Source organism: Mandrillus leucophaeus, unplaced genomic scaffold (genome assembly GCF_000951045.1).
Source record: "Mandrillus leucophaeus isolate KB7577 unplaced genomic scaffold, Mleu.le_1.0 Scaffold98, whole genome shotgun sequence".
Lineage (NCBI taxonomy): Eukaryota > Metazoa > Chordata > Mammalia > Primates > Cercopithecidae > Mandrillus > Mandrillus leucophaeus.
This window is the reverse complement of record NW_012110696.1, coordinates 803,363-816,940: the sequence shown is the minus strand read 5'-3', so window position 1 is coordinate 816,940 and position 13,578 is coordinate 803,363. Positions and strand designations below refer to the sequence as shown.

The 13,578-nt window shown below is 47.5% G+C and overlaps 1 protein-coding gene across 3 annotated transcripts in view; it reads right to left on the bottom strand.

Annotated features, from left to right (window-relative positions):
• Nucleotides 1-13,578, bottom strand: part of ZFYVE28 (zinc finger, FYVE domain containing 28) — a 111,162-nt gene that overhangs the window by 86,484 nt on the left and 11,100 nt on the right. For 2 of the 3 annotated variants that reach the window (XM_011970854.1, XM_011970853.1), the window contains exons 1-2: nucleotides 13,021-13,167; nucleotides 1,445-1,582 (exon numbers count right to left, since the gene is read on the bottom strand). In XM_011970854.1, the coding sequence (XP_011826244.1) occupies nucleotides 1,445-1,552 (108 nt within the window). In that variant the 5' untranslated portion in view covers nucleotides 1,553-1,582; nucleotides 13,021-13,167. Of the gene's footprint in view, nucleotides 1-1,444; nucleotides 1,583-13,020; nucleotides 13,168-13,578 lie in introns of those variants that run through there. The other variant, XM_011970852.1, reaches the window with a different exon arrangement.

Below are 13,578 nucleotides of genomic sequence, written 5' to 3'. Positions count from 1 at the left end.
TCTTTTCCCCTCCCCTTCCAGGCCGCAGGGATGAGGGTCAGGGAGCTTGGAGCTTTCAGACTCCACATTCAGGTCTGCGCTCCCAGGGATGAAGCAGCCAGGCTGATCCGGCCCCGAGGCCCCCAGCCTGTCCAGGGAGCCACAGACACTACGGTCAACTTGCTCACGGCCAGAGAAATGCAACCTTCCCCGGAACGGAGACTCATCAGTGTGAGAGTCCGTGGACTCCTGGGCAGGTAAGGAAGGCTCCTCCGCACCCACAGATCCACCCACGTCTGCCCTGGGCACTGCCAGGCAGCTCCCCAGTGTGCGCTCAGCAACTGGGAGTCTCACCAAGCTGCTCTCTGGCACGGGGGCTGAGTCCAGGCCCTGGTGGACCTGGTGTCACAGGGAGGCTCGTCCAGGGCCTCACCAGGGTTAGGATAGAACCAATCCACCTGGTGCCCCCTCAGAGATGATCAAGTGACGCAGGACAAGCAGCCATTTCCCAGGTGACAGAATGAGACACCTACTGATTTCCCAGGCCCATGCTACGGGTGGGCTCTGAGCTTGGGGCACCAGGACCACACAAGGAGCTGTGCCCGCCCCTGGGCATGCATGCCCCTGCCAGGCCAGCCAGGCACAGAACCCACTCCATCCCATGACTGCCCCAGGACCCACTCCACAGAGGTGGAAACTGAGGCTGGGGAGGAGACAGAACCTGCCCGCGGGCCCCTGTAACTAACCCAAGCCTTGGCAGAGGACACCCCAACCAAGTGGCTCAGAGGTGGGGTGTGCAGGGTGGACACAGGGATAGGGTGGCATGGGATGAAGACTCCACACCCCAGGGATTCCTAGAGAGGGGAGGCGGGGAGGATGGGGACGGGACAACAGAGAGGGCGGTGATGTTGGGGCCAAGGTCAGGCTCCAGAGCACAGGGAAGGGAGGAGGCTGGGAGGTCCGCATGGTGGGGGCCTGGGGGAGACTTTTCCTGCCACCTCAAAGGGCGTCTTCCTCTCTGTGCCTCAGTTTCCTCATTGGGAGATGAAGATGAAGATGACAGGCCAGATGTGGCCTGCATGGGGCTGCAGCACAGCTCCCCAGCCCCCGCTGCTGCCTGTGCTGCAGGGCGGGAGGGAACACTTGTTCCTGATGCGGGCATTACTGCCATTAAGAACCACTTTTAGGTCCTGGCTGTCTGGGGGCCTGAGAACCGCAAAAACATCACATGGGAAATTTCATTTGTATATACAGTTTGGGGGGCACTAGTTCATGGCTTTCCCAGATCCTCCAAGGGTGCACTGCCTACCAGGCTCAGACCACACCATGTAACCCAGAGTGGACGGAGCTCTTCGAGGAGACACCAGGTCCCGGCACCTGCAGGCACCCATGCACAAGGTTCACAGGGACACGGCTAGACGCCACCCCACATCAGGACCTCCAAACCCAGGTGGCCACCCGCTACCTCGGCACCGAACCACAGCTGGCCGGCCAGGTTGTCGTGCCGGATCTCCTCAGGGAACTTGACGCAGAAATCTCTGGGGGCACGGTCCTGGGGGATGCACTCATCCATGATCTGGTTAATGATGTTCAACACATTGTCCTGAAACAGAAGACAGGAGAAAGTGCGCCAATCGCTGTGTCCCGCTGGCGGCCGCCAGGTACTGCTGGAAAACACGCACGGTGCATGCTACTATTTTTTAGGATTATTATTAAAGTGACAGAGGAGGCTAGGCACAGTAGCTCATGCCTATAATGCCAGCACTTTGGGTGGCCGAGGCGGGTGGTTTACCTGACGTCAGGAGTTCGAGACCAGCCTGGCCAACATAGCAAAACCCCGTCTCTACTAAAAATACAAAAATTAGCCGGGCGTGGTAGCGCACACCTGTAATCCCAGCTATTCGGGAGGCTGAGGCAGGAGGATCACTTGAACCAGGGAGGCGGAGGTTGCAGTGAGCCGAGATCGTGCCACTGCACTCCAGCCGGGGTAACAAGAGCGGCAACCATAGGAGCCACGGGCTCAGACGAACTCTCAGCCGGCTGGGGACCTGCAAAGCCCTCGTCTTCCCTGAAGCTCAGTGCACTCCTCTGTAGAGTCAGGGACACAGACCACGTCTTAGGGTCGGAAGAGTGCAATTACATCAAGGCCAGGCACAGCTGGGTCCTGCTCTTCCATCCAGGTGGCGTCCCCTCCCACCTCCTCCGGAACCAGCAGACCAACTACAGCAACGCACAAGTCAGTCTGCACTGGAGGGGACGCGGCTTTCACAAAGTGGAGACCCTGACTCCACCCCTCATGGCTGTTCAACCAGGGACAGGTCACTTCGCCTCTCTGATCAGCCAGGTCCCCTTCTGTAAGCCTCAGTACACAGCAACTTCTGACTTTTTGTTTATTTTTAGAGACAGGGTCTGGCTTTGTCACCCAGGCTGGAGTGAAGTGGTGCAATCATAGCTTACGACAGCCTCAAACTCCAGGGCTCCAGCCATCCTCCAGCCTCAGCCTCCCGAGTGGCTGGGATTACCAGAGTAAGCCAGCATCCCTGGAAGCAGCTTCTATTTTAAAGACTCTTTAAAATTATTTTACTTTATTTCCTTATGTTCAAAATATAAAGTATAACAGACTGTTTTGAATACTTTGTGTATATGAGGGAAAGAAGCCCATGTTTTTACATCTTAAATTGCATTCCATCCTTTTCTGTAAACTTGTCCTATTCTTTAAACATTGACGATTCCTTCTGTAGATTACAAAAACACTGGAAGCTTAACTTTTGTCTTTAATTTGTTAAATATGAAATCAATACACATTCATCCTAGGAAAACTGGAATCAATGGGAAAGGAGAGAAGTGGGGAAAATGTCCTTGGGGAAACATGACTGCAGTTGGGACACAGTTCCTTCTAATTCTCATCCTCCAAGGGCCTGTTTTCAGCCAACATTGAGATGATCCATGTACCGAATACTGCATTCTGCTGCGGTTGCTGCATCCAACTTTTGATGGATGGTGACATGCTATTCCAGCATATAGACCGTCCTGTTAACGGACTCTTTTGTCTTCTGCTGGACACTGACGATGCCTAATCCTCCACCTCCACGCAGCGCTGCCCTCACTACTGTGGTGCACGACGCTCCGGTTGTGGATTACTTCCTCAGGACCCACTGCTTGCTAGAAATGGAATTACAACGTCAAAAGTGCAAACTGCATTTCCAGGCTCTGATGAGATACTGCCAAGTGGCTTTCCAGAAAGAGCACACGAACTGACACTCTTACCCGTGGCCATCCCTCCTTTCTGCCCTCCGAGGCTTGACTTTCATTTTTCTTAGGAAGAGATATGAAAACTCACTACGAGTGGGGAAGCATGACCCTTCTCAGGCAAGAAATGAATGCACTGAACTCTGAAGGAAATTCTGCAGTGTAAGAAAAATGTTAAGCCTTTATCATACAAAAAATAAAAACAAAATTCAACCAACAAGTGGTTCTACGGTCACTTCTTTTTGAAAGGTTTTCTGGGTGGGAAGGTCCCTTGCTCATGATTCAACAAACCAATGAGCAAACAACAGCAATCACAGCAGCAGGCAGCGCACAGTAAACACCGGCTGAGAAGAAGAGTCCAGGATCTGAGGCTCAGCCCGGTGGCACGGCTTATCTAAGGCTGAGGAGACTTTAGTGGCCGTGCTTGGATTCATTGCCCGCCCTTCCTGGTCTACCGGAACATACCTGCCCGAGGGAAGGGTCTTCTGTTACTCACTGATGAGTCTCCAGTGCCTAGAACAGTGCCTCACACACAGTATGCTGCAACAAACACTTGCCAGGACTTCTAACTCCAGCCAAGATGGAGTAAGAGGAACCCAACGTACCCCACTCCCAACGACAGTGATTCCCATGACACTGGACATTAGGCCACAAAGGACAGTGATCCCCAAGACACAGGAAATAAATAAGGTGAGCCCCCCGACTACCTCAGCTCACTGCCTTGAGGAAAGTTTCAAGTCATGGAACAGGGACAGGGAACTCAGATGGAACCAAGGCAGTTAGGGTTCAGAGAGCAGGAGGCAGAGAAGAGACAGAACTCTGGAGATCTGGGGAGGGTCTCAGGGGTTCAGCCAAGAACTGATCAACACATGCCCGTGGGGAGATGACCTAAGGCCGGGAAAGAAGCACCTGAAGGATTCCAGGGAGCAGTGGCAGGAGCTCTCCAGAAGGCTGGAGTAGGAGGAGCGCTCACAATTCACAAAGTATCGAGTAGAATACCCAAAAGTGTCTTGCCTCCATGTGAACAGCAGTTAACTCTAGACTAAACACAGCTGTGGTCCTGCCTAACACCTTAAAAAATAAGACCCAAAGGAATAAACTGTTTCTAAGTAACTAAACTGCATCACAGAACAACCAAAAATATTTACAGTAATATAAAAATAGCCCCCAGCAAGGTGAAATTCACTATGTCAGGTACCCAATTAAAAAATTACCAAGTTTGGCCAGGTGCCGTGGCTCACGCCTGTAATCCCAGCACTTTGGGAGGCCGAGGTGGGTGGATCACCTGAGGTCGGGAGTTCGAGACCAGCCTGACCAACGTGGAGAAACCCCGTCTCTACTAAAAATACACAATTAGCCAGGCGTGGTGGTGCATGCCTGTAATCCCAGGCATGGAATAGCATGTCACCGTCCATCAAAAGTTGGATGCAGCAACTGCAGCAGAATGCAGTATTCGGTACATGGATCATCTCAATGTTGGCTGAAAACAGGCCCTTGGAGGAGGAAAACAGGCCCTGAGGCAGGAGAATCGCTTGAACCCGGGAGACGGAGATTGCGGTGAGCTGAGATCGTGCTGTTGCACTCCAGCCTGGGCAACATGAGCAAAAAAAAATTACCAAGCTTGCAAAGAATGAAGAAAATACGACCCATGACTAAAAGGAAAAGCAATCAATCAAAATCAACCCAGACTTGACAAAGATGATCAGGGACATTAAGACGGTTGTTATAACTGATTCCCATGTGTTCAAAAAGTTAACTAGAGACAATGAAGAAACTAAAAGTCCCGACCTGATTTAGAGATGAAAATTATAGCGTCTGAGATGAAAAAATATACTGCATGAGATTAACCTCAGATTTGATAATTCAGAAGAAAAGAACAGTAAACTTGAAGACAGCAACTGAAACTATCCCAACGATTCAGAAATAATAATAGATCATCAATGAACTGTTGGACAACTTCAAAGGTCACATATGAATGTGATTCAAGTCCCAAAACGAGGAGGAATGAGATTGAAAAAAATATTTGAAGGAATAATGGTCAAAATTTTTCCAAATTTAATAAATATAAACCCACAGAACCAAGTAAATGAACCCCAAGCAGAAGACACATTTTTTAAAACTATACCAAATTACAGCATAATCAAATTGATCAAAACCAATAAAAAGAGAAAATCTTTAAAGTAGCAAGAGAAAAAAGATATGTTACACACAAGGAACAAAGACAAAAATGGCATTAGATTTTTCATCCAAAATAATACAAGTGAGAAGAGAATGAAACATCTTTAAAGTATTGAGGGGAAAAAAAATATCAACCTAGAATTCTATACCCAGCAAAAATATCTTTCAAAATCAAAGGTAGAATAATTTTTCATTCAAACAAAGGCTGAAAGAATTCATGACCAGTAGACTTGCACTATAAGAAATGCTAAAGAAATTCTTTCAAGCAAAAAGAAAATGACACCAGATGGAAATAGAGATCTATACAAGGGAAAAGACAGCACTGGAAATAGTGACTACACAGTAAATATACAAGATCCTTTTTTGCTATTTAATTTTCTAAATTTTAATTTTAAAAATTGACCATTTAAATGAAAAAAATACCCTAACAACATAGTGTGAGTCTATAACATACAAAAGTAAAATGTATGGCAACAATAGCACAAGGTCCAGTAGGAGAAATGGAAGTGACTTATTGGAAGGTCTTTATACTCTATGTGAAGTTGTATAATGTCATTTGAAGGTATCTGTAATTAAAGACAATTATTATAAACCCTAAAGCAACCACTAAAATAACAAAACAAAGAGTTCTGGTTAATAAGCCAACAAAGGAGACAAAGCAGAATCATAAAAAATAAGTAGAATACATAAAAATTAAGAGATGAAATCACTGAAGCCAATTAATAAAAAAAGAAGGAAAAAAGAGGAAAGGGGAATAAATAAAAGATGGGACAAACAGAAAACAAACAGCAAAATGATACTCAAATCTAACTATATCAAAGATATATTAAACAAAAACGATCTAAAAACCTCAAATAAAAGACAGAGATTTTCAGATTGCATAATAAAAAGAGACCCAACTATATGCTGCCTACAAGATCCCCACTTCACACACAAAGACACAAATAAGTTAAAAGTCAAAGGACTTTTTTAAAGTTATATCATGTTCACACCAATCAAAAGAAAGCTGGAGTGGCTACATGAAGTAGGTTTCAGAGCGAAGAGTACTACCAAGGACCAAAAAAAAGTCATTTCCTAATAATAAAGGGGTCAATTTATTAGGAGCACATAACAATCATTAACATTTATGAACCTAATAATAGACCTTCAAAGGGCATGAAGTAAGATGACATAAGCAAATCCACAATTATAGTCAGAAACTTCAGTACCTTTCTCCACTGATAAGACATAGAAAGTAAACAGAAAATCAGCAAGGATAGTAAATCTCAGCAATGCTGTTAAAACAACCTGATGTGGTTAACATTTACAGAACTTTCCACCCAACAACAGCCAGAGGCACATGATTCCCAATTTTATATGGAACACATACCAAGAAAGACCAAATTCTGGGCCATAAAACAAGCCTTAATACATGTAAAAATAATCCAAGCCACACAAAGTGTATCCTCTGATCACAATGGAATTTAATTAGAAATCATTAACAGAAAGATCTCTAGAAAATTCCGTAAATATTTGAAAACTAATAACACACTTTCAAATAACTCATGAATCAAACATGAAATCAAAGAGGAAATCACAAAGTATTGTGAATGAAATGAAAGTAAAAATACAACATATCAAAATTTATGGAATACCACTAAAGCAGCAATTAGGGAGAAATTTAAACCACTAAATGCCTAAATTAGAAAAGAAGAAAGGCATTCATTCTCTAACCTCAGTTGCCATGTTAAGAAACTATAAAAAACTATAAACCGTATATATTTTATATGGTTTTGAAGTCTACCATATAAAAATAAAAAAAGAAACTAGAGAGAGAAGAGTAAATGAAACCCAAAGCCAACAGAAGAAAGGTATAGCAACAATCAGAGCAGAAATTTAAAAAGAGAAAAGATTAAAGTAATAGAGAAAATCAATGAAGTTAAAAATAGTTCCTTTGAGAATATCAGTAAAATTGATAAAACTCTATCAACGCAGTTCAGAATGACAACAGAAGACACAACTTAATAACAGGAACGAGAGAGGTGACATCTCTGTGGATCCTACTGATATTAAAAGGATTATAAGGAAATATTATGAACAACTTAATGCCAATAAATTCAACAACTTAGATGAAATTTCTTAAAAGGCATAAACTACCAAATCTCTCTCAAGAAGAAATTTCTGAAATAATGTGAAAACCCTGTATCTATTCAAGAAATTAAATTTGTAGTTAAAAATCTTCCTACAAAGAAAACTCCAGTTCCAGATAGATTAGTAGTGAATTACCAGGTCCAGATAGATTAATAGTGAATTCTACCAGGTCCAGATAGATTAATAGTGAATTCTACCAAACATTTAAGAACAACTAATACTACACAAACTCTTCCAAAAAACTGAAGAGGACAGAATCCTTCTCAACTCATCTATGACATTGTCTTGATACCAAAATCAGACAAAGACCATGGGCCCGTATCCCTCATGAACACTGATCCAAAAATTCCTAACACAATTTTAGGAAACTGAATTCAATAATGCAAAAAAGGATAATGTACCATGAACAAGTGGGATTTATCCCAGGAATGTAGGAGTACCTTTTTTTTTCCTTTTTTTTTTTTTCTTTTTTTGTGAGATGGAGTCTCGCTGTGTCACCCAGACTGGAGTGTGGTGGCCCGATCTCGGCTCACTGCAAGCTCCGCCTCCCGGGTTCAGGTCATTCTCCTGCCTCAGCCTCCCGAGTAGCTAGGACTACAGGCGCCTGCCACCACGCCCAGCTAATTTTTGTATTTTTAGTAGAGACGGGGTTTCACTATGTTAGCCAGGATGGTCTTGATCTCTTGACGTCGTGATCCACCTGCCTCGGCCTCCCAAAGTGCTGGGATTACAGGCGTGAGCCACCGTGCCCAGCCAATTTTTTTTAACATTCAAAAATCAATCAATGTATGCTTATGCTCTTCCTGGACCAAGTAAGGCAGAATCTCTGGGATTGGGTCCTGGCATCTATATTTTTTAAGCTCTCATAAGGACTGTGAACCATGGATATGGTCAAGGATATGGTCTAACATCTGCATTTTCTTAGCAACATGTCTGATCTCTTCTGTATTTTTTAAAATCTGTTTTTATTTAGGGCCAAATTCTGTCTTTTATCTTTGTGGCATATTTGTGATACCCAGCTGGTTCTATGATCTTCTTTCTACCAGGGAACTAAAATGATGTGTCTTCCATCATTTTGTAAGGCAAGAAGACACCAAGCGTTCCAGCTACCCTGACCTTTGGGTGCTGTGGCATCCAGCAAACGACCTGTTTTCTGTTTACTGCATGTGATGACGGATGCGTCACCCAATCTGAGTGGATTTAATGTTCTAATTCACGAAATAAGAGAATCAGACCAGATGAGCCCAAAGTTTCTTTCAGTGCTGGATAATCACAACTCTAAAATAGCTATGGTGAGAAGCCTAAATGTATATACTAGCATGAGATTCAAACTTTTGGCAGCTTCACACAGTTTACAATTGTTTTTGTGATATCATAGCTATCATATGCAAAAAAGAATAAGTCACATTATTCAAAAAGAAAATAAATTAAAATTTAAGTGAATCACCCAAGTGTTCCCTGTTTCAATGATATAACTGAGTGCCTACTATGTACTAGGCACTGGGATGTACTGGTGAATGTTGTGTGTACACATAGCCCTGCCCTCGTGGCATCTACATGCTGCTTTTGTTGCGTGATGGAGTGGATACTAATAAAAAAGTCAATATTTATTGAGTAAAAAAAAGACCATCAATGTAATTTACCATATTAAAAATAACACGATAAATCTCCATTGACACAAAAAAAGCATCTGAAAAAAAATGTAACATCCATTCCTAATAAGAACTCTTAGCAAGGGATGAGTAGGTGGCAACTGCCTTGGCCTAACAAAGGGTAGCTACGAAAATCCTACAGCTAACATCACACTGATCTCTGGGGAGAAAGCATTCGGTTTTCCATCATTAACAAAAGATGTCTGCTCTCACCACTTCTATTCAACTTTGTACTGGAATTCTAGCTAGTTCAATAGGGTGACACACACACACACACACACACACTCTCATGGCATCCAGATAGAAAAGGAAGAAGTGAAGATTATCTTTACTGGCAAAAAATGTAACAGAATCTACAAAAAGCTGCCAGAAATACTAAGTGAATTTAGAAAGTATGATATTGTAAAATATATGTTTGGTCTTCTTCCCATTTCCTGACATACAGCTCCAAAAAGCCTGGGACTCTCTAGAGTGATATGAGTTCACTGGTGACTGGGGGGCCCTAGACAGCTTCAGGATGGGGGGCTGGTCCCTGGGAAGATCAAGGCATGTTAGAGGGTTGCGACTTTCAGCCCCCACCCCCAACCTCCGGGGAGGGGAGAGGCACTGAAGAATTGGGAAGTGTTCTCACCAATAGCCAATGATATAATCAATCATGGCTCTATAAAGAAGCTTCCGCAAACACCCAAAAGGACCGGTTCAGAGAGCTTCCTTCGCGCTGGCGAACACATCCGCCTGCCAGGAGAAGGGCACACCCCAACTCCACGGGACAGAGCTCCTGCCCTTGGGACCCTTCCCGGCCTTGGCTGGTGCACCTCTTCATCTGGCCGCTCATTGCACCTGTTACTACATCCTTTATTCCTAAGCCAGAACCATGAATGGAGTGTTGCCCTGGGTTCTGTGAGCCACTCTACAAATTGATCCAACCCGGAAGGGGGTCATGGGAGTCCCGATTTATAGCCAGCCGGACAGAAGCACAGACCACACCTGGACTTGGGATTGCCATCTGAATGGGGGGCTGTCTTGTGGGACTGAGCCCTCACCCTGTGGGGTCTGAGGTCACTCCGGGTGGACAGTGTCAAGATGGGGTTGAACAGAGGACCCCCACTGCTGTCCCCTGCAGGACCTGCTGGGGAATGACTTGGTGTGTGGGGAAAACCCTACTCATCTGGTCATGGAGTGTTGGCTGACTGTGTGAGAGTAGAGAGTAGAAAGTAGGAAAAACCCATTATTTAGATTCCCACAGAAAGGTTTTAGGATACATCTATATACAAAAGTCACTTGTATTTCCATATAGTAGCACCAAACAATCAAAAATTGACATTTAGGGCCAGGCATGGTGACTCACGCCTATAATCCCAGGACTTTGGGAGGCCATGGCAGGTGGATCACTTGAGTTCAGAAGTTCGAGTCCAGCCCGGCCAACATGGTGAAACCCTGTCTCTACTTAAAATACAAAAATTAGCAGGGCATGGTGGCGCATGCCTGTAATCCCAGCTACTCAGGAGGCTAAGGCAGGAGAATCAGTTGAGCCTGGGAGGTGGAGGTTGCAGTGAGCCGAGATCGTATCACTGCACTCCAGCCTGAGCGACACAGTGAGATCCCACAGGGTGAGGGCTCAGTCCCACAAGACAGCGCCCCTTCAGATGCTGATCCCAAGTCCAGGCGTGGTCTCTGCTTCCGTCCAGCTGGCTATAAATTGGGGCTCCCACGACCCCCTTCTGGGGTTGGATTAATTTGCAGAGTGGCTCACAGAACTCAGGGAAACACTTCGTTTATGATGCTGTCTTATTTTTAAAAATTGACATGTAATAAGCAATACCACTTATAACGTCATGAAAAGACATGAAATGCAACCATCCCTCAGTACACGCAGCGGGCAGGTGCCAAGACCCCCAGCATATATCATATCTGCACATACTCAAGTCCCACACTTGGACCAGCAGAACCTGCACAGCCGTGTGTGTGGGTTTTGTGTCCTGAGAATACTGTATTTTCGATCCCAGTTAGGTTGAAACAATGCATATATAAGTGAACCTGTGTAGTTCAAACCATGTTGTTCAGTGGTCAGCTGTGCTGGGGGTAAGGTGGGCCCTGTGAGATGCCCCCAGGGAGCTGGGAGGAACACCAGGGAGCATACCCCAATCTGGGCAGACGAGAGGCCGAGAGGCTCCCCTGGGGGTGCTCAGCACCGACATGGAGCAGGTTAAGGCTGCCATGTTGGGGGGCGGACAGGAAGAGGCCAAGGACTGGGCGTGGGACCCACATGGAGGCGGCTGGGGGAGGAAGGGGAGATAGGAGGAGGGAGGAAGAGGGGGAGGTGTGGAAGAGAGAAGGGCCACAAAAGACCCAGTGGGATGCAAGGTGAGCCAGAGGCAGGGCCCTGCAGCTGAGTGAATGGAAGTGAGCCCGAATCAGATGATGCTAAGGGGCCTGGACGGTGTCCACACCCTCTTAGTTCCTTCAAAGACCACAGCAGCAAGGAGAAGAGCGTGAGTGTTTAAGCCCCTGACTGTACTGGAGCACTCCCCTCCAGATCCTTCTTGCAGGGCAATTCTCACTGTGACACATCCCAATTAAAGCCTGTGGCAGCGGGAAGCCGGAGAAGGGGCCACCTAGCTTGGCAGCCCTCCTGTCCCTCCCCCACCTCTCAAACTCACTTATAACCAGGCTTTATCATCAACTCTGTCAGTCAACAAAAAAGCACACAGGTCAGAGCATGTAAAGGGAACAGAGCCCCTCCAGAAAGGTTGCCACGAGGAACAGCCTCCGAGCTCCCTTCCTCAGCCGTGGGGCCGCAGGGCAGGTCAGCACCTCTCCTCTGCGGCACACTCCTCCTCCAGGCTCCAGGGCCCCCAGCACCTGTCCCCCGGGCAGGAGCTCTTTCTAACCTGAGCTCCTGGGGGTAGGGACTCTCCCCACCACAGAGGCCATCCCCGGAGGGGCCCAGGACATCTGTTGGAACATCTGAACACACAGAAGGTGGAGGCTGCCACTGAACAGCCCAAAAAAGAGCCCAGAGCTTGATCCGGCCAGAAAAGCTGTTCTGGCCACACATAGGGCCCTAATGCTGCTCAGTTTCCCCTGCAGCAGGGCCAGGCCAGAGCCAGGGCTGGGGTGCAGCCAGCTCGGCCACTTTGCAGGACCCCCACAGGGTGGGACCCTCAGGACCACGGTGACACAGGGATGGACCCCCCCTGTTGGAGGAGCATGTGTCAGCCCCCACCTCCCACGGCCGCAAGGATTCAGCAAGACCCCGTGGGGAGAGTACACCAAGAACATTCCGGAACTTTGTGAAACCCCCTCATCATCACTGGATAAAACTTTGCACCATGCCGTTTGCTATTGTGCTGGAGATGCCTCTGAAAGCTTGGTGCACTGGGAAGAAAACCTCGGCCGGGATATTTTTAGCAGCAGCTTCCAGGGCCATCTCTCAATTATGCAGCAGATGCCGGCAGCGCCATGAGTCAGCGGCAGAGTGTGACCGCCACATGGTACCCAAGCTCTGCACGAGCACCTGGGCAGGCCCACCCCTCCCACACTGGCTGTTCCTTGGCTCAGAAGCCTGCTCACCCTGCACCCCCTGCCCCCACTCTCCCAGCCTCTGCTCCCCCAAGTGTCTCATGCGGTTTCTCACTTCCAGCCTGGCTATACCCACCCCACACATCCTGTCCGGGATAGTCCCTCTTCCTGGGCCTGGCTTCTCTAGCACCTGACCCTGAGAACGCCACCACAGGGGGCTAGCAGGTGACAAAGCCTTGGTCTACTGAGGACAGGCCACTCTGTCCAATGCCCAGCCGGTCCAGCCAGCTTCTGCTGCCCCGTGGCTCACCTGGCAGGAGCGGAACTGGCTGACCAGCAGCGTGCACCGCTGGGGGTCCTTCCGCCCATCCAGGCTGTCCAGCTCCGCGGCCACCTGGTTCAGCTCCTCGTCGGCATAGTAGAACCGGGCAAGCAGCTGCGGATCCGACCTCTGCAGGAGAGAGGGGCCGGGGCGTGAGTGGGTGGGGAACTAGAGGGGATGCCTCCGCCTTGTCCCCTGTCCCCAGGCCATGTGTGGGCTCCGCCTGGGGCCTTCCACCCTGAGCCGTAGCCGGCGCTTTCCTCAGCTTTCCACACCAGGATCTGGAGGGAAACAGCTAAAGCCGAGGCTCAGGCTGCCGGCTCAACCCCTGATTCGAGGGTCCCCAGGCCCCCTGCATTTCAGCCCAGGACTGTGGGGGAATCCAGACCCTTCGCTGACACCTCAGACACGAGGTCCTCACGCTCCCTCTGGTGGAGAGCCCACAAAAAAGGGGCTCCGGGAAGAGTGGGGTCCCAGGTGCTCCAGGCGACGAAAGGAGCTCTTAGGACTTTTTTTTTTTTTTTTTTTTTTTTTTTTTTTTTTTTT